Below are 25377 nucleotides of genomic sequence, written 5' to 3'. Positions count from 1 at the left end.
TGCAATCTCAATGGCTCCTGGCACCACCTCAGACCACCTGGACAACACAAAAACCAATGTCAGGATGCTGTTCACCGACAATAGCTCAGCTTTTAATACCATCCCTCTGCAATTAGATCTTCGACTTCCTAACCAGAAGACCACAATCTGTGTGGATTGGTGATAATATACACTCCTCACTGATGATAACACTGGCGCACCTCAGGGGTGTGTGCTTAGCCCACTGCTCTACTCTCCCTATACCCATGACTTGGAGGCTAGGCATAACTCAAATACCATCTATATTTCTGCTGATGATACAACCATTGTTGGTAGGATATCAGATGGAGATGAGAGGGCATGCAGGAGTGAGATATGCTGTCTAGTGGATTGGCGCTACAGCAACTACCTTGTACTCAATGTCAGTGAGACAAAAGAACTGATAGTGGACTTCAGGAAGGGTGAGATGAAGGAACACACACTAATCCTCATAGTGGAATCAGAAGTGAAGAGAGTGAGCAGTTTCAAGTTCCTGAGTGTCAAGATCTCTGAGGACCTAACCTGGTTCCAACATATCGATGCAGTTATAAAGAAGGCAAGACAGCGACTATACTTCATTAGGAGTTTGAAGAGATTTGGTATATTAACAAATACACTTAAAAACTTCTATAGATGTACTGTGGAGAGTGTTCTGACAGGCTGTATCACTGTCTGGTATGGAGGGAGGGGGGCTACTGCACAGGACCGAAAGAAGCTGCAGAGGGTTGTAAATTTAGTCAGCTCCGTCTTAGGTACTAGCCTACAAAGTACCCAGGACATCTTCAAGGAGCAATGCCTCAGAATGGCAGCATCCATTATTAAGGATGTCCAGCACCCAGGGCATGCCCTTTTCTCACTGTTACCATCAGGTAGCAGGTACAGAAGCCTGAAGACACACATTCAGTGACTCAGGAACAATTTCTTCCCCTCTGCCATCCAATTCCTAAATGGACATTGAACCCTTGGATACTACCTCACTTTTTAAATACATATTATTTCTGTACTTTGCACAGTTTCTAATCTATTCAATATACATTTACTGTAATTGATTTAATTGTTATTATTATTTTCTTCTATATTATGTATTGCATTGAACTGCTGCTGCTAAGTTAACAAATTTCATGACATATGTTGATGATAACAAACCTGATTCTGATGCTGAATTAATTGGAATTTTCATACCTGGAGTGCAGGAGTGCAGTTGGAATCTGAAATGCTCTGTTTGGAGGGAGGTGGAGGAAAGTACTCTCACAACATCTGAATGGCATATTGACAATGTGAAGGCAAGTATGCAATTTAACTTGTCATCACAGCCAGCAGTGACAACATGGGCTGAAGGACCTCGCTATGTACTGTACTGTCCTATATTCCATGAATCACCAAGATATGGAGCGCATTGAACCAAGGGCTGGCACAGACATAGAGGGCCGAGGGGCCTGTTTCTGTACCTTCTGACTGTACGGTTTTAGGAAGAAAAGGAGCACAGAAGGGAATTACAAGAATGATGACACAATTGAGGGATGTCAGTTACAAGACTGGATCAGAGAAGTCAAATCAATAATGAGGGAGAGGAGATTTCTTAAGGGCATACAAGATGGGTGCAGGTAGAATAGAATGGACTATTAGGAAGGGGAACATATTACCATTTGCTATTCATGTGAGGACAGAGAACAGATTTATAAAGGACAATAGAAACATGGAGGAAGAGATTTCAAAGAAAATTATATTGAGATTGGTTGCAATCTGGAACTCATTTTCTTTAAGAATAAACACAATTGATTAGTGTTTTCAAAAGGTAATTGAAAATAATTTAAATGGTATAAGTGGGAAGAGCATCTGAATACAGATAGGACAACAAAATGTTGGTATCATTAGAGAGTGAGACAGCTTTGGAGGAAGGAGAAACAGGTGACATTTCAAGTTACAAACCGGTTTGTCAGATCTATAAGAATAAACATTCTTAGTTTTATGTTGTAGTGATGTTTCAAGTTACAAACCGGTTTGTCAGATCTATGAGAATAAACATTCTTAGTTTTATGCTGTAGTGATGGTGGGCAAGGGATAAAGAGGACAAGTTAAAGCAAAAGGGATAAGCTGTAAACAAGGTCATTCAGTTGACTCAACACACACAAAATGCTGGTGGAACACAGCAGCCCAGGCAGCTTCTATAGGGAGAAACACTATCGACATTTCGGGCCAAGACCCTTTGTCAGGACAGTCAGTTGACTGATTGATGAGGGCATTAGAGCAGAAAAAAGCTAAAGCATTTTATATGCTTGTGTACACATGACAAATCTAAATTCATAGGTGCCATGTTACTTTGCTTGTATTCTTTCTACTGTTGTCATTAAACTATTAATGGCTTTCTTCACTGCTAATCACTGTAGCAAATCTGGAATTCTATTCATATATTCCCATTGTCCTTTCTAATCTTCCTTGTTTTCTCACTTTCTCAGTTCTAAGCAGTTGGAAATATCTAGGTTATTGCTATTTCAACAGATGCCACTTGGCCTGCTGAGAATATGCATTTAGAAACTATTGAATTTAAAAATCCCACTGATTATCTTAATAAGCATTAATATGTATATTTGATGTGGGAAGGCCACAAAATGAGTTTGATAATGTTTATTTTGTACCAAAAAATTGATATCACTGTGACAGACATGGTCTGTGCCCTTAAAAGAGAGAGGGAGAAACTGGTTGCAGTACTGCTCCCTGCTTCTGGGTTGCTATGATGAAAGAGAGGTGGAGTTATATGATGGACAATTGATGTTTACTGATGCTTCATTACATGTTTAATTTAATCAAGGTCAGATGACTCTCTCGCAGAGACACAGAGTGAACGCCGGTTAAGGTGACTGGTCAACGAAAAGGAGGCCAGGGACAGAAAAGTCACTGGGTGAAACTTTCGAGTGCATACAAAGGTGGGTTGAGGATCGATCAGGGAAATCGATCAGTGGCTATCACGTTGCGTAGAAGGGCTGACCCTGTGGAGGCTACCGATGTGTTTACCCTTGCCTGGGTGGTAGTTTTCCCTTGAAGACGGTACCCTTTGTGATAAGCTACGTTTGGTTAACTGGAGAGTGGATTCGGAGTCCGACAACAGAAGACCAATGACACCTGTTTATTCATTCTTCTCCTATTGTGGATTTCATCTTGGCTTACAGATACCTCTCTCTTGCCCCACCAACTCCGTGCATTGAACTGAACTTTCTTACATTACCATCGTAAGACTTTAAATCTTGCCACTTGAGCTTGAATTAGTTTGGGAATTATATTTACACACATATATATGCATAGCATGCTAAATTTTGATTTACCTGGTTTAAGTTACTATATTAAGTAGTTACTAAAAAATAATGGTTTTTAACATCAAAACCAGAATCCAGGTGTATTGTGTTGCTGCCGGTTCTTTTAAACCGTTGCGTGTACATAACAACAGGATGAACAATTCAGTTCTTTACCTCACAGATTTTGTGTGCAGTTCAAAATATTTGCATGTATAAGAAACATTTTCAAAACCACAACTTGGTAATATCAGGGTTCACAGAAACATACCATAGGGCATGGTGCCAGGCCTTTCAGCCCATCTGATCCATGCCAAACAGTAAGCACCTATCAGCATTAACCAAACCTTCTAAGATTTGGTGAGTATCGTTCAATGCCTAGGCAATTCAAATAATTACATATCAATTCAAATGGTTACATGACATCTCAAGTGCTGTCAATAACTCTGCTTCCACCACTCTCTCTGGCATTGTATTTTGGGTACTCACTATTCTCTGGGTGTAAGCAATCCCTCTCAGATTCCCCCCAAAATTTATTGTATATCCTTCAGTTTCCTTTACAGAACATCAGAGTTGCACTTACCACTCCTTGTGCAATAAATAACATTTCTTCTATGCTTTCTTCCAATTGCCTAAAAAGTATATTGCCATTGCTGTCCTGGGGCAAAGGTGCTGAATGTCTACTCTATTTATGCCTCTTAACATCTTACACACCTCCATCAAGTTGCCTCTTATCTTCTCCATTCCAACGAGAAAAGCCCCAACTTGCTCAACTTTTCCTCATATTTTCTCGAATCCAGGTAAATCACCTTTGTACTCTCTCAAAAGCTTCCATATCCTTTATGTAATTAGGTGAGCCGAACTGAACACAATACTCGAAGTGTGGCCGAGCCAGAGTTTTGTAGAGCTGCAACATTACTTCGTAGCACTTGAACTGAGACATCTGCTAAAGAAGACCAACACACCGTACTCTTTCTTAGGTACCCTATTAACTCACAGAACAACTCTCAGTGATCTATGGACTTGGACCCCAAGGTCCCTGTATCCCTGTATCCCTGTATTAAGAATCCTGCTCTTACCCTTATATTTGTTGTTCAATATCAACCTTCCAAAGAGAATCGCTTCTCAGTTTTGTGGATTGAACTCCACCTGCCACAACTCAGTGCAGCTCTGCATCCTGTCCATGTCCCATGTAATGCACACAAAATCCTGGACACTCAGCATGTCCTTTATTCCAATGGAGAGGAAGAAGCAGACCACGTTTTGGGCTGAGATCCTTCATTATGACTGGAAAGCAGGGGAGAGAAGACAGAATAAGTGGATGGGGTGAGGGGAAGGAGTACAGGCTGGAGGTGATCGCTGAAGCCAGCTGAGGCAGAAGTTGGGTGGGTGGAGGAGGAATGAAGTGAGAAGGTGTAAAATGTAAAAGTTGAAGAAGCAGAGATCTGATAGGAGTGAAGAGTGGACAATGAGAGAAAGATAAGGAGGAGGTGCACCAGAGGGAGGTGATAGGCAAGTGAGGAGAAGAGAGGGGAAGAGTCAGAATGGGGAATGAAAAAGGGAGAAGGGAAGGGGAGAAGATATCGCAAAGTAGAGAAATCAGTGTTTATGCTGTCAGGTTGGAGGCTACCCAAATAGAATACGAGATGTTGCTCCCTAAACATGCTTCATCATGGCACAAATGGAGGCCATGGTCCAACATGTCAGAATGGGAGTGGGAAGCAGAATAAAACTGGATGGCCACCAGGAGATTCTGCTCATTGAGGCAGATGGAGCAAAAATGCTCAACAAAGCCATCCCACAATCAATGTCGGGTCTCACCATTGTAGAGGACACCACACCAGCAGCATCAGATATAGTAGATGACCCCAACAGACTCTTAGGTGAAGTGTTGCCTCATCTGGAAGAATTGTTTGGGGTCCTGAATAATGTTGAGGGAAGAGGTGAAGGGGTAAGTGTAGTATTTGTCCTGCTTGCAGGAATCAGTGGGGAGGGAGGAATGGACAAGGAGAGAACAATCCCTATGGAAAGCGGAAAGTGGGGGGGGAGGGGGTGAAGAGAGAAAAAAGTGTTCAGTGCAAGATCCTGTTGAAAATGGTGGAAGTTATGAAGAATAATGTGCTGGTTGCAGAGACTTGTGGAGTGGTAGGTAAGGGCAAAGGTTAATCTCTCCCAGTTAAGATGAGGGCAGATGAATGCGAAATGGAGGAGATGTGGGTGAGGGCAACACCAGTGGTAGTGGAAGGGAAGCCCCACTCTTTGAAGAAGGAAGACAACTCTGATGCTCTGTAAAGGAAAGCCTTATGCTGGGAATTGATACAATGGAGACGGAGGAACTAAGAAAAGAGAACGACATTTTTACACGTGACAGGTTGGGGAAGAGGTATAGTCAAGATAGCACTGAAAGTCAGTAGGTTTATAAAACATATCAGGTAGATATAATAAAAGATATTATTAAAGGGAACATGCAATGTTGGCACAGGACGTGTGGTAACACTTGTGGGCTAGCCCCAGCACCATCCTTCAACTGTGTTGGTCTTTGATGGAAACAAGTTGGATGCAAAGTCGATGACAAGCTCAGCATCTTCAGACATGCCACTCAGGAACTTGTGCTTTTGACAAGTCATTAATGTAGCGTAGAAAGAGTTGGGAAGCATTGCCAGGAAAGACTTGGAATATGGACTGTTCCACGCACCAACAAAAGAGCAGACATAGCTAGAACTGATGCAGGTGCCATTGGCTATACCTTCAAGTTCAATTTCAAGTTCAAAGTTATTGTCATTCAGCCATACACAGATACAGTATATAGTTAAGCACAGCACATATAGTTATGAACCAGCACATACTGTACAGTCACAAAATAATATTACACAAGTCCTTGCGTAGTATGACCTGAAGATTGACATGTTGACATAAAGTGGCAGGTGCATGTTTATCTTAGACTGATGGGGGATAGAGGTGTATAAGAACTGGAAATTAGGTGATCAGGGGCAGGGAACCGAAGGTGCTTAAATGGATCAAGAGTATGTGAAGTGTCACAGGTGTAGGTGGGAAGGGACTGAACCAAGGGCAATATGACAGAGTTGAGATATTCAGACATGAGTTCAGTGGGGCAGAAGCAAACAGAAACAATGAGCCTACCTGAAGAGTCAGATTTGTGGATCTTGGGTTTGAGGTAAGAACGAGCAGCGTGGGGTAAATGAACCATGAGGTTGGTGACAGAGGATGGAAGCTCTCCTCTTGTAATCCTCCTAAAGTAAAGCAAAAGAGTGGGGGGAAAAGGAAGCCAAAGCTAGTGGGAAGATAGAGGACTGGGAAGCTATTAAAAAATTTTAAATGGAAACTAAGAAGTTCATTAGGAAAGAAAAGATGAATTATGAAAGGAAGCTGGGGACTAATATCAAAGGAGATACTGAAAGCTTTCTTAAGCATGTAGAGTGTAAAAGAGAGCTGAGGGTAGATATATCACCAACAGAAAAAGACGCTGGAGATATTGTAATGAGAGACGCAGAGATGGCAGAGGAACTGAATGTGTGTTTTGCATCAGTCTTCACAGTGGAATACATCTGCAGTATACCGAACATTCAAGAGTGTCAGGGAAATGAAGAATGTGCAGTGAAAGTTTTGACTGAGAAGGTGTTCAGGAAGCTTAATAGTCTAAGGGTGAATAAATCTCCTGGACCTGAAGGACTGCACGCTCAGGTTCTGAAGGAAGTAGCTGGAGAGATTGCGGAAGCACTAACAATGATCTGTCCGGAATCGATAGATTTTGGCATTTTACCAGTTGATCGGAAAATTGCAGAAGATACTCCGCTATTTAAGAATGGTGGGAGGCAGCAGAAAGGAAACTATAGACCTGTTAGCCTGACATCACTGGTTGGGAAATTGTTGGAATCAATTGTTAGGGATGAGATTATGGAGTACCTGGAGGCACAGGACAAAATAGGCCAAAACCAGCATAGTTTCCTGAAAGGGAAATCCTGCCTTACTACCCTACTGCAACTTTTGGAGGAAATTACAAGCAAGGTGGACAAAGGAGATGTAGTAGATGTGGTGTACTTAGATTTTCAGAAGGCCTTTGACAAAGTGCCGCACATGAAGCTGCTTAACAAGATAAGGATAAGAGCCCATAGAATTTTAGGGAAGTTACTAGCATGGGTGGAGCATTAGCTGATCGGCAGAAAACAGACAGTAGGAATAAAGGGATACTACTCTGGTTGTCTGCCGGTTACCAGTGGAGTTCCACAAGGGTTGGTGTTGGGACTGCTGCTTTTTACGATGTATGTCAATGATTTGGACTATGGGATTAATGGATTTGTGGCTAAATTTGCCGATGATACAAAAATATGTGGAGGAGCGGGTAGTGTTGAGGAAACAGAGACTGCAGAGAGACTTAGATAGTTTAGGGGAATGGGGAAAGAAGTGGAAAATGAAATACAATGTTGGAGAGTGTATGGTCATGCACTTTGGTGGAAGAAATAAACAGGCAGAATATTATTTAGATGGGGAGAGAATTCAAACTGCAGAGATGCAAGGGGACTTGTGAGCCCTTGTGTAGGATACCCTAAAGGTTAACCACCAGGTTGAGTCGGTGGTGAAGAAAGTGAGTGCAATGTCGGCATTCATTTCTGGAGGGATAGAATATAAGAGCAGGGATGTGATGTTGAGGCTCTGTAATGCACCAGTGAGAGTTCACTTGGAGTATTGTGTGCAGTTTTGGACTCTTTATTTTAGAAAGAATATACTGCCATTGGAAAGGGTTCAGAGAAGATTCACGAGAATGATTCCAGGAATGAAAGGGTTACCGTATGAGGAACATCTGGCAGCTCTTCGGCTGTATTCCCTGGAGTTCAGGAGAATTAGGAGGGATCTGATAGAAACATTGCAAATGTTAGATCTAATCTGAACAAATTAGATATGGCAAAGTTATTTCCCATGGTAGGAGATTCTCGGACAAGAGGGCATGACTTCAGGATTGAAGGACTTCATTTAGAACTGAGACATGGAGAAATTACTTTAGTCAGAGGGTGATAAATCTGTGGAATTGTTGCCAAGAACGGCTGTGGAGGCCAAGTCATTGGGTGAATTTAAGCAAGTGAGGTTAAGAATAGGATGCTCTGGAGGATGAACATATAGCTGAAGAACTGGCGTAGGGGGCAGGGTTTCAGTTTTCGGGATCATTGGGACCTCTTCTGGGGCAGGTGGGACCTGTACAAGAGAGACGCGTTACACCTGAACTACAGGGGACCAATATCCTTGCAGGGAGGTTTGTTAGTGCTATTGGGGAGGGTTTAAACTAGATTTGCAGGGGGATGGGAACCAGAGTGCCAGAGCAGATAGTGGAGCAGAGGTGAAAATAAATGATGTTAAAGGTTTATGCGAAGTCACAAATAGAAGGGTTGTGTGTGGTGGTAATAATCTTTTCAGGTGTGTCTATTTCAATGTGAGGAGTACTGTAGGGAAGGCTGACGAGCTGAGGGCATGGATTAACATGTGGAATTATGACATCGTAGCCTTTAGTGAAACTTGGCTACAGGAGGAGTAGGACTGGCAGCTTAATGTTCCAGGGTTACGATGTTTCAGACGTGATAGGGGCAGAGGGCTGAAGGGTGATGGTGTGGCATTGCTAGTCAGGGAAAATCTTACAGCAGTGCTTCAGCAGGACAGATTAGCGGGCTTGTCTACTGAGGCCATATAGGTGGAGCTGAGAAACAGGAAATGTATGACCACATTAATGGGGTTGTATTATAGACCACCCAATAGTCAGCGAGAATTGGAGGACAACTGCAGGAAACATAAAGTTGTGATAGTAGGGGATTTTAATTTTCCACATATTGATTGGGAGGTCCATACTGTTAAAGGTCTAGATGGGTTAGGGTTTGTAAAATGTGTTCAGGAAAGTTTTCTCAATCAATATATAGAGGTACTGACTAGAGAGGATGCAATATTAGATATCCTACTAGGAAATGAGTTAGGTCAGATGATGTAAGTGTGTCTACGGGAACAATTTGGTTCCAGTGATCATAACACCATTAGTTTCAACTTGATCATGGATAAGGATAGATCTGGTCCTTGGGTTGAGGTTCTAAACTGGAAAAAGGCCAGATTTGAAGAAATGAGAAAGGATCTAAAAAGCGTGGATTGGGACAGGTTGTTCTCTGGCAAGGATGTGACTGGTAAGTGGGAGGCCTTCAAAGGAGAAATTTTGAGAGTGCAGAGTTTGTATGTTCCTGTCAGGATTAAAGGCAAAGTTAATAAGAACAAGGAACCTTGTTTAAAAGGGATATTGGAACTGATAAAGAAGAGAGAGATGTATGACATGTATAGGAAACAGGGAGCAAATAAGATGCTTATAGAGTATAAAAAGTGCAAAAAAACTTAAGAAAGAAATCAGGAGGGCTAAAAGAAGACATGAGGTAGTTTTGGCAGTCAAGGTGAAGGATAATCCAAAGAGCTTCTACAGGTATATTAAGTGCAAAAGGATAGTAAGGGATAAAATTGGTCCTCTTGATGATCAGAGTGGTCGGCTATGTATGGAACCAAAAGAAATTGGGGAGATCTTAAATGTGTTTTTCGCGACTGTATTTACTAAGGAAACTGGCGTGGAGTCAATGGAAATAAGGCAAACAAGTAGTGAGGTCATGGAGCCTATACAGATTGAAGAGGAGGAGGTGCTTGCTATCTTGAGGCAAATCAGAGTAAATAAATCCCCAGGACCTGACAGGGTATTCCCTCGGACCTTGAAAGAGGCTAGTGTTGAAATTGCAGGGGCCCTGGCAGATATATTTAAAATATTGCTATCTACGGGTGAGGGACTGGAGGATTGGATCGTTGTTCCATTGTTTAAAAAGGCTCTAAAAGTAATCTGGGAAATTATAGGCCGGTAAGTTTGACGTCGGTAGTAGGTAAATTATTGGAAGGAATACTAAGAGATAGGATCGACAAGTATTTAGATAGGCAAGGACTTATTAGGGAGAGTCAACACGTCTTTGTGCATGATAGGTCATGTTTAACAAATCTATTAGAGTTTTTCGAGGAGGTTACCAGGAAAGTGGATGAAGGAAAGGCAGTGGATGTTGTCTACAGGGACCTCAGTAAGGCCTTTGACAAGGTCCCGCATGGGAAGTTAGTTAGGAAGATTCAGTCACTAGGTATACATGGTGAGGTAGTAAATTGGATTAGACATTGGCTCAATGGGAGAAGTCAGAGAGTGGTAGTGGAGGATTGCTTCTCTGAGTGGAGGCCTGTGACTAGTGGTGTGCCATAGGGATCAGTGCTGGGTCCATTGTTATTTGTCATCTATATCAATGATCTGAATGATAATGTGGTAAATTGGATCAGCAAATTTGCTGATGATACAAAGATTGGAGGTGTAGTGGACAGTGAGGAACATTTTCAAAGCTTGCAGAGGGATTTGGACCAGCTGGAAAAATGGGCTGAAAAATGGCAGATGGAGCTTAATACAGATGGTCTGAAGTATTGCACTTTGGAAGGAAAAACCAAGGTAGAAAATACGAGGTAAATGGTAGGACACTGAGGAGTGCAGTAGAACAGAGGAATCTGGGAATAAAGATACAAAATTCCCTAAAAGTGGCTTCACAGGTAGATAGGGTAGTAAAGAGAGCTTTTGATACATTGTCCTTTATAAATCAAAGTATTGAGTATAAGAGTTGGAATGTTATGGTGAGGTTGTGTAAGGCATTGGTGAAGCCAAATTTGGAGTATTGTGTGCACTTTTGGTCACCAAATTACAGGAAGGATATTAATAAGGTTGAAAGAGTGCAGAGAAGGTTTATAAGGATGTTGCCAGGACTTGAGAAACTGAGTTACAGAGAAAGGTTGAATAGGTTAGGACTTTGTTCCCTGGAGCATAGATGAATGAGGGGAGACTTGATAGAGGTATATAAAATTATGATGGGTATAGATAGAGTGAATGCAAGAAGGCTTTTTCCACTGAGGCTAGGGGAGAAAAAAACCAGAGGACATGGGTTAAGAGTGAAGGGGTAAAAGTTTAAAGGGAACATTGGGGGCGGGGCTTCTTCACACCGAGACTGGTGGGAGTGTGGAATGAGCTGCCAGATGAAGTGGTAAATGTGGGCTCACTTTTAACATTTACGAAAAACAGGGAATGATACATGGATGAGAGGTGTATGGAGAGATATGGGCCAGGTGCAGGTTAGTGGGATTGGTCAGAAAAATGGTTCAGCACAGCCAAGAAGGGCCAAAAGGCCTATTTCTGTGCTGTAATATTCTGTGGTTCTATGGTTATGATTTTTTTTTGAGTCAAAGTGCTTATTTGCTCACTATTTTGAATTAAGTTACTCGCTATTTTTAAGTTTGCTGGCTATTTTGAATGCTTTGCACCATGGTGCTAGAGGAATGCTGTCTCACTCAGCTGTATCTATGTATGGTCTTTTAATGATAATTAAACTTGATTTGATTACCGTAGATGTCGGATTATAAGCCGCTACTTTTTTCCCACATTTTGAACAGCTTTGAACTCTGCGGCCTTTAATACGGTGCGGCTAATGCATGGTTTTTTTCATGCCGCCAAAAACATTTTGCCTCGTAACAGTAGACCAATAAAATTGATGAGTAGTTCACAGAGGTCCAATGAAATTGTACGATAAATCAAGCGCACTTTCACAATTAAATTATTGTAAATCAGTCATTTGTACTCACCCTCATCAACATGGAAAACACTCGAAGAAAAGCATTGTGCTGCCTTTATGGCAGTTATTTAGTTTATAATATTTTCGCTTAGTAATTCATTTTCTAGTTAAAGTTAGAAGTGTTTTAACTATATTTGTTTTCTGTACTACATCGCGGGATGCTATGACGTCACACCCAGTTTCGCCGCGTCTTGTGGGAAAATGCCGGTTTGCGATAAACGGGACGGCGGGGGGCGAGCGGCATTACGCGAGCGGCATTGGATCTGAGCGAACGCTGCTTTTAAGTTAAAGGCGATCAATAACTTTTCCTGGTAGGCTGCAGTATATATATTTTTTACCAGTCGTTAGGAGATATTGGAATGTTGTTCAGTAAAAAAGTATACGCAACGTATATTTAAAAGTAGCCGCGTTACAGGCACGGTTCGAAAAAAAGCATTTGCAATATGTATTTGTTTATGTTACCATATGGATTTAATTAAAAGTTAAAAAATCCTCACGTGTAATATCTTTCTGTGTAAATATCTCATATTACAACGTGGGACACCTGCGGCCGAAAATCCGGTGCGGCCGAAAATCCGGTGCGGCCTAAAATCCGGTGCGGCCTGTACAAGTAAAAAATTGATTTTCTTTCTAAAATTAGAGCCAGCGGCTTTTAATCAGGTGCGCTCTGTAGTCCGGAATCTACGGTAGTTATTTAAGAGGTAAGTTAAGAAAAGAAACACTTGCCTTCTTTTGCATAGTATTTTCCTTTTCTTTTCACCATCTTGCATAACTTATCTCTAATTTATGTTTTGTGTGTTCTTTTAACATATCTGTGATGCTGCAAGTGAGTGTTTCATTGTTCTGGTTCCTTGCTCTACTAGAGATACTGATCAGTAGTAGATCCTATTCTAGCTGATGCATTTCCATATTGGACCCTACCTTGTTCTCCTCAACAAATCCAAACAAGATTGAGGTAATGCATTTTCCCAGGCCAAATTCTGAGAGGATGTATTATATATTACGTATAAACCCAATTGTTTCAGAGATTGTCAGACCTAAGTCATTCTGTAGACTTAGGAGTTCCAATTTATCTGGGTATTCTTGGAAAAACTGCATATATCAAGCTGGGAATTATGAGACACTGACATGGATCCCAACAGAAGTAACAACTCAAATTGCAACAGTATCCAAATGTGACACTAATGATCAGAAATGAAAGAATAAAAAGATTTTAATTGATTAATGTTGTGCAACATTAGGTTTTTTCCCCTACTCCTCAAATTTAACTTATCCACAGCCTCCATGCACTGCTGAGCAAACCAAAACTTACCTTCGGAATCAGGTCAAAGATGTCTTTGGTAATTGTAATTTTGTTTTTGGACCCTATTGCATAACTGACGTTTGTACCCAGTGGAGTATTGACTTGTGTAATAACGAAATTTTTTGATGCATTACAGCATTTCTGTAACTGTGATCTGGAAGGCAAAACATTTTGTGACAATGACTGTTGAGTATCATATATTTAGCTGACTTATCACTGCTCATTCAGGAGGATGTAGGTACCTTTTTTAATAAGGGATCAAGACAGCGATTTTCAGAACCAAGTGACACTATTGAAGAAGATTAGCCTTAGATAATACCTAAAGTCTTGAACAGCATAATCATCCTTCATCCAAAAGTATACTAAACAAATCAGGTGTCCTCATATTCTGTCTGAGTAGCCTCCAACCCGATCACATGAACATCAATTTCTCCCGGTAATTTCTCTCCTTCTCTCTTTTTCCATTCTCCATTCTAACTCCCCTCTTACACTTCTCTTCTTCTCACCTCCCTCTGGTGCCCCTCCTCCTTCCCGTTCTCCAATGGTACCCTCTCCTCTCTTATCCAATATCTTCTTCAACCCTTTAACTTTTCCACCTATCACCTTCCACCTTCTCACTCTCCCTCCCCCCCCGCTACCCATCTACTTCTCACCACATCTAGCCTCGCCTATCATCTGCCAGCTTGTACTCTTTCCCATACCCTCACCTTCTTATTCTAGTTCTTCCCCCTTCCTTTCAAGTCCCGATGAAGAGACTTGGCCCAAAAGGTCAACTGTTTATTCCTCTCCATAGATGCTGCCTGACCTGTTGAGTTCCTTTAGCATTTTATGTGTTCTGCCTTCAAATTCGACCACCCAAAATGAATCACTTCACATTTTTCACATTAAACTCTATCTTCCACTTCGGTATCCTATCAATTGTCCTGTTTTAACCTTCAACGATATTGTACTCTGTCTACAACATTACCAACCTTCATGTCATCTGCAAACTTGCTAAACCACCCTGCCACATCCTCATTCAAGTCAATTATATTGTAAGAATCACAAAGAGCAGAGGTCTTTGATAGATCCCTATGGAACACCACTGGTCATTCATGTCCAGACAGAATATGCTCCACGTACAATCGTCCTCTGCTTCTATAGGAAAGCCAATTCTGAATCCACACAACCAATGCCTCCTGATTTTCTGTATGAGCTTACCAGGAACCTTGTCAAATACATTGCATCCACTGTTCTGCCTTCATCAATGCATTTTGTTACACCCTCAAAGAATTCATTCAGGGTTATGAGATATAACCTGCCTCTCACAAAGTCATGCTGACTCTCCCAAATCAGACTATGCTTCTCTGAATGCTCGTAAATCCTGTCTTCAAGAATATTCTTCATAATTGGCCCACTACTGATGTAAGACTTACTGGTCTCTAATTCCTAGGGTTATCCCTACTCACTTCCTTGAATAAAGAAATGACATTTGCCACCCTCCAATCATCTGAAACTACTCTTGTTGCCAGTAAGGATGCAAAGATAATTGTCAAAAGTTTCCTTGCTTTTTGTAGGAACTTGGGGTGCATCCCATCTAGCCCTGGGCAGTTTGTTATAGGAATGTTTTTCAAAAGTTCCAGCACATCCTCTTTCTTAATGTCAACTTGTTCAGACATATCAGACTGTTTTACGCTGTTCCTCACAAACATCAAGGTCCCTCTCGTGGTGAACAGTGAAGTATTTTATAAGAACACCCCCACCCCAACCCCTCGGACTCTAGCGGCATGTTTCCTCTTCTATCTCTGATCGGTCTTACCCTCATTTTAGTCATCCGCCTGTTCTTCAAAAATGTGGAGAACACCTTGAGGTTTTACATTGGACTGGGGCTAAATTTGGACATGGCACAGTCACGGCACAGTCACTCCCAGCCTAGTCAACTTTGTAAAACCGAACTCCTCATTTGCCGTTACTTTCCATTCAGATCATAATCTCCCTTTCCGTTTATCCTTCTGAAGTACGTAACTTCACAATTCCCCACAATGAATTTTATTTGCCAAGTTTTTGTCCACTCTATCTGTAGTCCATTATAGGGTCACGGCAAGCTGATTACACCAAGTCTTTCTATCTTATTTTTGTATCATCAGCAACCGGGAGACCTCATGTTTTGCCTCATCATCCAAATCATAAATAACTGAGGGCCAAGAACTATTTTCTGGGGAACTCTACTAGCTGCAGACTACAAACTAAAAAAAAGAAACTGCTTAGAGGCACCTTCCACTTCACACCTTGATGTTTAGAAATGAAAAGATCACCACTTTTATTGATAACCCCACCAGTGAAAAACCTGGTCAAAGAGCACAGCTAATGGAAACCTCGATCTCAAGGGAACTGGCCTCCTGGCATGATGGTTTTGAAGCATGTTGCTACTATTCCTTAACAATAGTTTTTTCTTGATCAAACTCTAAGTATCAACATTACTATAGTTCTTTTAAAAAATGCCGATCTTTAACACTAGAAAATTACCGGATCTTTCTGTGCTCCGTAGGATTTTTCACCCATCCGCAATTCTGAACTTTCTTGAACAGTTTGATAAAATCATCCTCAGTTAACCTAAGATCATAAATCAAATAATGAAGAGGTAAATATGAAGGAAAACCCATGCATTATTTAAAATTCAGTATACAAGGTATATTCCAAAGGATGGATTTTAACATGCATTTTCCATGCAAGCTGCCATGTAGTCTGTGATATGGATAGGCTTGCCATTTACCTCCTGATGAATGCTCCTTTGCACAGAAATGGTGGAGGAGTTTCATTGGTATCTGTTCTGACTCAGCCCTAGCAGCTCTACAAAGTGTTGCTTTGATTGCATCTTGATGTTACTATCATATAAACCAAAAAGATCATTAAAGTCAGTCAAACACACCTTATCATCTGCTCAAAACACATGAAACATGGGAAAATATTAGCAGGAGTAGGCCACATAGCCCTCAGAATTGCACTGCCATTTAAACCTGCCAGATTTCCAGTTGAAACAGCTGTCCGTGATCAAGTGCTACAATCTAGTGGAGTCCAAGAATGTGTACTGAGAGGTCCTATTAATTGAATTGCATCCTTCTCAAAAACCCATGCATGGTTACTGGCAGATCATTTGCAATATATTAGAGTTATCTGTGTTTAGTTGCTATTTAAGAAGAATTCAGGCAGTTCAAATTCAAAAATGTATTTTTAGCAGCGATGTGATCTTTATCTTCAATTTTTTTGCATTCCTTTTGTTATAATGTATATATTTTTATAGAATCTATTTTTAAAAGTTTTTTCTAAGACAAATTCTGCATGAGTACAGTATTAGACACAGGCTCATTTTGCTTTCTGTTGCCCATCCTCCTCTGATCTCCAGCAACATATCTCGGTCTGCAGCCCTCGCTCATTTTTACAGTCTGGTTTTATTGTAAGTGAGCTGCCTCATGTCAGTGAGCAGCTGGATTTTAGAAGACAGAAGAACAGGATAAGAAGAACTTCAATATTTGCTGCATTACAACTTATAACTCACACAACATGAACCGATTCTAGAAAACACCACCTTGCATGATTGCTGTAGAGTCATAGTGTCATAAAACTCCACACCACAGAAATAAGCCTTTGGCTCATCAATCCCATTGAGCTGCAGCTGGGAAATAGCCTTCTGTAGCCCTCTCATCCATGTTCCTATTAACATTTCTCTTAAATGTTGAAATGTACCACTTGCGCTGGCAGTTCATTCCACACTCTCACCACCGTCTGAATGAAGAAGTTTTCCCTCATGTTCTCCTTGAACATTTCACCTTTTACCCTTAACACATGGCCACTAGCTGTAGTCTCACCCAACCCCAGTGGATAAAGCCTGGTGGAAGTTACTCTGTCTATAATTTTGCATACCTCTAACAAATCTCCTCTCAATCTTCTTCTTTCTAGGGAATATAATCCTAAAGATCTGCAGTGTAGGGTAACTGTATTGTTGCATAGAAGGGGGAAATTAACAACCATTAATCAGTATGTAGATTACAGTAAGAATATCAACTCTCACAAAATGGTGACTGTCTCCACTTAATGCATGGCTGTGGGCCACAACTGCTGTCAAGTTATTGTAACTGTGATATTCTTCCTTGTTCTAACAGTGCAGAGTTGTCAGACAATTATGATAGATCTTCTGAGGCAACCATACTTTGCCATGATCGTCCATAGGCCTTCATGACATACATGACTCAAGAGACTCTGAAGATGCTGCAAAATCTTGAGTAACGCACAGAGGAACTCAACAGGTCAGGCAGCATCTATGGAGGGAAATAAACATTCAATGCTTCGGGCCAAATTCTTTCACAATCTTAGCCTGAAACATCAACTGTTACTTCACTCCATAAATGCTGACTGACCTGCAGAGTTTGGCCAGAGTTCTGTGCATGTTGTTTAGATACAGGATGGATAATACTCTTTTTAATCTAAAGAGATGAGTCAGACAGAACCAAAGTATAAGAAACAACTTAAGGAACCTGAGCTTCGCAAATGAGTGTCCACTAATTCCGGCTCAAAATCAGTTGTGCAGGCAAACTTCCCAATGACTGTGGCAACTTTGCTCTCATAATTAGCTCAAAGAAAACTGAAATTATGCGCCTACCTTCAGCAAACACCCCACACATAGACCAAACATTCCCATAAACGGTCAGTTTACAGCAGTGTGCTAGCTCACATACCATAGCAGGTGTCTCTCTCGATCAGTCAATATCAATGACAAAGTCAACAGGACAGTAAAAGTCAGCTTTACTTTTAGAGGACTGAGAAATGTGAGAGCAAAGGGGAATTAACATAATGACCAAGCTGGAGATGTATTATGTTGTTGTCACACATACTTTTATGTTTGCGAAACAAGGACAGTGTACAGTAAACTTGTCAGACAGAATAGCCACTTCCACATCATTTGTCTTTGCACAATAGTTTACATTAAGTAGCCAGGCAGATTCCAGACACACAGATTCCTTCTCAAACAAATCTCTAAAGCAGTTACACATGCTGAAATGTGAGGAGGACATGTCAGAAGCAGTTACTTTATGGAGAGCTTACTGAGGACAGAAGTAGTTGACAGAAAAATGTACTTCAAAGACTCCCTGAAGAGTTTCGAAACTGAGGCCAGGAACAGCAAGACAAAAGATTCTGCAGATGCTAGAAATCTTGAGCAACACACACAAAGTGCTGGAGGACCTCAGCAGGTCAGGCAGCATCTAGGGAGAGGAATAAACAGTTAATGTTTCAACTCTGATGAAGGGTCAATTATTTTTCCCTTCCATAGATGCTGAGTTCTTCCAGCATTCACACACATTGGTCATCTGTGTGAAAGAAACTTTCAAGTCCATATTGGTATAGTCAGCCATCCCAGTACACATCACAATATTATAGACTAGTTATCATGGTGTTACTCAAGAATGAGTGACGATGAACAGCAACAAGAGCACCAAGAACAAACTTACATGGGGTCCCACAGAGCAATGTCTTTGAGTTCATTTCAATGGTATCTAAATTGACTACTTTCAGGGAACCATAAACTTGTATTCCTGGTTGCCTCAATTCAATTATGCTCCTCAGGGCCCGACTGTTGACTGTGAATGCCCTAACTTGATCTACCTTTCCAAGGTCCAAATCCTCATGCTTATCAATCAAACTCCTCTTCCCATTCTTCAGCCCACTTACCCAGTTGATCAGCAGCTCTGAATTCCTAATAACTATCTTCACTGTCAATAACATCATTGGTTTTAGTGTCTTCTGAAATCTTATTCTGCGTACCTTGTATATTCTCATCTAAATCACTGCTACTGGATAACAAATAGTAATGGGCCTAGCAATGACACCTGTGGAATGGCACAAGCCTCCAATCCAAAAGCAATCTACCTCCATCACCCATGGTTCCTCCTATCAAAGCAACTGTGTATCTGTTTGGCCAGCTCTCCTTGGATTCCAAGTGATCTACTTCCCATAGCAGTCTACCATGCAGAACTTTATCAAACCCTTCCTTAAGTCCATGTGGACTACATTTATTTCACTGCCCTTATCCTCCTTCTTGGTTCCTTCTTCAAAAACAAACTACTAAATCAAATATGTGAGACATGCACAAAGCCATACTGATTATCCTTAATCAACTCCTCTGGGAATTCCATGTGATGTGAAATAGATAAATTGTTATTGAATCTAATGCCTCCTGCCCTTTATCCCAACTCCCAAAGCCTTGCTTTGGCTACATCCTGACTTGTACACTCTTATCCAGATGGTGAGCCATACCATTGCTTCTCTCAGCTATTACACTGGGGGTTTTCATAACCAGATTACAGCTCCGTGTTAGGTCATCCTATCATCCTAAGACATTAGACTCTGTGTTCAACTGGATTTCAATCTTGATGATTCTATCTGAATTCCAGAGGAGTACTCAAACTTCACCTGACCTGAGAGTGCTATCAATAAACCAAAAGCTTGTTTCACCCCTTTGCAACACAATGGCTTATTTTGTATAATTAGTAAAGATAACAAATTTTACAGAATAAGAACTGTTACCTGTTTGGTTTAAGAGTAAAGATTTTGCTCAGTTCCATACATTCTGGTGAAATACGCTTCTGTTGATGCTTTCTTGTCTGTTTTGCGATTCTTCAAAAATCCGGTTAAGAAAAATAAAGATAAAGAGTCAAACAATAAAACAACTAATTGCAGAGCTTTTAGGATTATATTTTACATTATTATGGACATTAATGTTGAATCTTACTGCAATTATACTGAGTAAAACTAAATTTGTTTTGCAATATTTGTAAAGGAACTAGGTTTCTAGGCGAAAACATGGATTGCTGGTTTAGTTATTTTTATTACTTTATTGTCACCAAACAATTGATACTAGAGTGTACAATCATCACAGCAATATTTGATTCTGCACTTTGCGCTCCCTGGAGTACAAATCGATAGATAGATAGATAGATAGATAGATAGATAGATAGATACTTTATTCATCCCCATGGGGAAATTCAACTTTTTTCCAATGTCCCATACACTTGTTGTAGCAAAACTAATTACATACAATACTTAACTCAGTAAAAAATATGATATGCATCTAAATCACTATCTCAAAAAGCATTAATAATAGCTTTTAAAAAGTTCTTAAGTCCTGGCGGTTGAATTGTAAAGCCTAATGGCATTGGGGAGTATTGACCTCTTCATCCTGTCTGAGGAGCATTGCATCAATAGTAACCTGTCGCTGAAACTGCTTCTCTGTCTCTGGATGGTGCTATGTAGAGGATGTTCAGAGTTTTCCATAATTGACCGTAGCCTACTCAGCGCCCTTCGCTCAGCTACCGATGTTAAACTCTCCAGTACTTTGCCCACGACAGAGCCCGCCTTCCTTACCAGCTTATTAAGACGTGAGGCGTCCCTCTTCTTAATGCTTCCTCCCCAACACGCCACTACAAAGAAGAGGGCGCTCTCCACAGCTGACCTATAGAACATCTTCAGCATCTCACTACAGACATTGAATGACGCCAACCTTCTAAGGAAGTACAGTCGACTCTGTGCCTTCCTGCACAAGGCATCTGTGTTGGCAGTCTAGTCTAGCTTCTCGTCTAACTGTACTCCCAGATACTTGTAGGTCTTAACCTGCTCCACACATTCTCCATTAATGATCACTGGCTCCATATGAGGCCTAGATCTCCTAAAGTCCACCACCATCTCCTTGGTCTTGGTGATAGTAAATATAAGAAGAATTTAAATTAAAAATCACAAATAAAAAATATAAAAGAGAAAGTAAGGTAGTGCAAATAAAACCGAGAGACAGGTCCAGATATTTGGAAGGTACGGCCCAGATCCGGGTCAGGATCTATTCAGCAGTCTTATCACAATCGGTAAGAAGCTGTTCCCAAATCTGGCCGTACGAGTCTTAAAGCTCCTAAACCTTCTCCTAGAGGGAAGAGGGACAAAACGTGTGTTGGCTGGGTGGGTCATGTCCTTGATTATCCTGGCAGCACTGCTCTGACAGCGTGCAGTGTAAAGTGAGTCCAAGGACAGAAGATAGGTTTGTGTGATGTGCTGGGCTGTGTTCACGGTCTTCTGCAGCGTCTTCCAGTCTTGGACAGGACAACTTCCATACCAGGTTGTGATGCATCCTAGAAGAGTGCTTTCTGCAATGCATCTATAAAAATTAGTGAGGGTTTTAGGGGACAGGCCAAATTTCTTCAGCTTTCTCAGGAAGTAAAGGTGCTGGTGGGCCTTCTTGGCAGTGGATTCTGCTTGGTTAGACCAAGTCAGGTCATTTGTGATATTGACTCCAAAGAACTTAAAGCTTTTGACCTGTTTCACCAGAACACCACCGACGTAGATGGGGTCATGTGGTCCGCTACTCTCCTTCTGAAGTCAAAAACCAATTCCTTCATCTTGACGTTGAGCGATAGGTTATTGTCTTTGCACTATGCCACCAGGTCCTTAATTTCCTCTCTGTACTCAAACTCATCATTACCCAAGATATGGCCTACAATTGTGGTGTCATCATCAAACTTATATATTGAGTTCGATGGAAACTTGGCTACACAATCATGGGTGTACAGTGAGTACAGCAGGGTCTGAGTACACAGCCTTGTGGGGCACCGGTGCTCAGAGTGATTGTATTGGAGAGCTTGTCCCCTATTTTTACAGCCTGGGTCCTGTCTGTGAGGAAGTTGAAGATCCAGCTACAGATCTGAGTGCTAAGACCCAGGTTCCAGAGCTTAGGAATCAGTTTATTTGGAATGATCATATTAAAGACAGAGCTGTAGTCAAAGAGAAGGAGCCTTGCATATGCGTCTTTATTCTCCAGGTGTTTTAAGGAGGAATGTAGTAACAGAGAGATGGCATCTGCCATTGACCTGTTGCTCTGGTAGGCGAATTGCAAAGTGTCGAGGTTGACCAGTAGCCTATGGTTGATGTGTGCCATAACCAATCGCTCGAAGCACTTTATAGCAATTGATGTCAGGGCCACAGGTCGATTGCTATTCAGGCATGCCACCTTACTCTTATTCAGCACCGGGATTATCGTTGCCTTCTTAAAACATGAGGGGATCTTAGACGGGAGCAGTTGAAGATGTCAGCAAACACTCCAGCTAGCTCGCTTGCACAGGCCCGGAGAACCCCTCCTGGGACGCCAACTGGGCCCGTCGCCTTCCTTGGATTTATCTTCAGGAAGGCCCTTCTAACATCCTCCCTGGTGACAATGAATCTCAATGCCACCAGGTCCGGTTCATCCTGGATAGATCCACAGAGACACTGACACCCAGGAACTTGAAATTGTTCACTGTTTCTACTTCTGATCCCTTGATGAGGATTGGTGTGTGTTCCATTGTCTTACCCTTTCTGAATTCCACAATCAGTTTTCTGGTCTTACTGACATTGAGTGCAAGGTTTTTGCTGCAACACCACTCAAACAGCTGATCTGTCTCGCTCTTGCATGCCTTCCACCATCGTCTGAAGTTCTGCCAATAATTGTGCCGTCAACAAATTTATAGATGGCATTTGAGCTGTGCCTAGCCACACAGCTATGTTTTTAGAGAGAGTAGAGCAGTGCACAAAGTGTGATTCCTTGAGGTGCACTAGCATTGATTGTCAGTGAGGTGGAGATGTTATTTCTGATCCACACAGACTGTGCTCTTCTGGTGTAGAAGTCAAAGATCCAGTTGCAAAGGGAGGTACAGAGACCCTGGTTTTGGAGCTTTTGATCAGAACTATAGGAGTGATTGTGTTAAGCACTGAGCTGTAGTAAATATACGACAGCCTGACATACATATTAGTATTATCCAAGTGATTCAAGGCTCTGACAAGAGCTATTGAGATCATATCCACTATAGACTTAGTGTATTGAGCCCTACCAGGAACAATATCGGGTCTGTCACCTTGCAAGGGTTCACCCTCTTAAAGATGTTCTGACATCAGCCTCCTAGACAGTGACCACAGGGTCACTAGGTGCTATAGTTTTATTCTCCTTTTCGAAGGGTGCATAAAAGGCTCTGAACTCATCTAGGAGTGAAGCATCACTGCCATTTATGATGTTAGGGTTTGCTTTGTAAGACGTAATGGCCTGCAAACACTGACAGAGTTGGCACGCATCTGATTCTGCCTCTAAACTCAATTGGAATTGTTCTTTCTCTCTTGAGATCTCATCGTACCTGGCCTCTTTGTGTAGTATTGGATCACTAGATTTGAATGCTACCGATCTAGCCCTCAGTGGACTACGAATCTGCTGGTCATTCGAGGCTTTAGATTTGGGTGTGTACAGCATGTTCTCACAGGCACACACTCAGCCAGGCAAGTCTTAATGAAGTCAGTGACAACTGTGGTGTATTCATTCAGGCTTGAAGATGAATCTGTGAATTATGTCCAGTCCACCAACTCAATGCAAGTGGGAACAAAATTGAAAGCAAAATGAGGAAATACTTTTTAATGTGTGCCTGAAACCTGGAATATAAATGTGGTGGAAGTAGGTTTCATTATCCACTTCCAAAGGGAAATCTTAAGTACTGTCTATGGTGAAGATGAGTTTGCAAGGCTAAAGAATAGTGGTGGTAGAGTGCTGTGGTAAGAACCAGCATGGACATTATGGAAATGATGGTTGCTTTCTGTAGCATAAACATTTCATGATTCTAGATTAGTTGTTTTACTTTCCATATTAACCTTTGATGCAGCACCTATTGAACGTCTACTGACTTTCTTTGTACATGAATAATTTCTTTTTTATCCATTGTAAAGCTACATCTTCAAATAATTCCCTTAAAATTATTCTTTCACAAAAGCATGAAAAGGATCATTGATAAGTAAGGATTAGAACGTGGTGGAACTCAGCAGGTCAGGCATCATCCATGAAGAGGAGTAAAAAGTGGACATTTCCACAGAGACCCTTCATCAGGACTGTTCATCATACAATAATTCTGAGTGTCCTGCTAATGCATCTTCAACAAATGTTCTGCTATTTCTGCTGCCTTCTGTCTCCTTCCATTTTATTGTCATTTTTAATTTTTCTCAGCTCAAGCTGGTAAAACCTGAGGTACAGCATGTCCAAGCACACTCATTTGTCAATTACTATGAACTTTCAGACTTTTCTTGCAATGTTTACTATTGTGGCTTTCTGAAGATTTACATAAATGTTACTGTGTAGTCCTAATCGATTAATGCAATTGTGTCGTGCCTTTGGGATGACACCAGTTGTAGATATTGCTATCGGAACAATGTATACACAGTTCATTTTCCGAAGTCTTTTAATATCCACTTTTAATTCGGCATAGTCCTGGTGTTTTTCACTTATTGATTTCTGTAAGTTACGTGTGTTTGGAATGGCTATCTCTATTAAAAAATTTGTTCTTGCTTGTTTATCATGTATTATTATATCCAGATGGGTATTATGGATTGTCCTATCTGTAATAACTGATCGGTCATAATATAATTTATGGCATTCTGACTCTAAAACTGGAACAGGTTTGTCCTTATAGTAAGGTGTGACTTCGTTAATGAGTTTGTATTTTAAAGCAAGCTTTTTTTTTTTTTTTTTCTAAATTTTATTTAAATTTTTAAATGATTACAAGTGAAGAAAAAAGGATATGTGACCCTTCCCCCCTCCCCTTAATCCCTCCCCCCTAACTACCCTATATAAAAAAAATTAAGAAAGAAAGAAAAGAAAGAAAGAAAGAGTGCCTGGTTGTTGGTAGGTCTCCACATGCTCCATGGAGTTCTTAATAACTTTAGTATATATATTTATTTCTTTCCCCAAGTAGCCATTAATTTTCTCTTCAGAGCACCTATATATTTAATCCTGTCTTTTGTAAATAAGGGCCCCAGATTTTCAAAAATGTTTCATATTTATCTCTTAAGTTATAAGTAATTTTTTCTAATGGAATACAGCCATAGATTTCTTTTTTCCAACAATCTATACTTAAATATGTATCTGATTTCCAAGTAATTGCAATAGCCTTTTTGGCTACAGCCAGCGCAATTTTTATAAATTCTTTCTGATATTTATTAGAAAGAATTTTTATCTTTATTAGCAAAGAGATCTTTAATTCAAAATAGACTTATTCCTTTTACAATGGACAATCAA

At 40.9% G+C, this 25377-nt stretch overlaps 1 protein-coding gene across 1 annotated transcript in view; it reads right to left on the bottom strand.

The window, feature by feature from the left end:
- Nucleotides 1–25377, bottom strand: part of LOC140732248 (alpha-2,8-sialyltransferase 8F-like) — a 68829-nt gene that overhangs the window by 22972 nt on the left and 20480 nt on the right. The window contains exons 2-4 of the mRNA XM_073054595.1: nucleotides 19839–19928; nucleotides 15786–15872; nucleotides 13290–13434 (exon numbers count right to left, since the gene is read on the bottom strand). Of these exons, the coding sequence (XP_072910696.1) occupies nucleotides 13290–13434; nucleotides 15786–15872; nucleotides 19839–19928 (322 nt within the window). The remainder of the gene's footprint in view (nucleotides 1–13289; nucleotides 13435–15785; nucleotides 15873–19838; nucleotides 19929–25377) is intronic.

The sequence above is a fragment of the Hemitrygon akajei genome, chromosome 8 (assembly GCF_048418815.1).
Source record: "Hemitrygon akajei chromosome 8, sHemAka1.3, whole genome shotgun sequence".
Taxonomy (NCBI): Eukaryota; Metazoa; Chordata; class Chondrichthyes; order Myliobatiformes; family Dasyatidae; genus Hemitrygon; species Hemitrygon akajei.
Note: the sequence above shows the minus strand (reverse complement) of the source record. Positions and strands in the feature narration are given on the sequence as shown.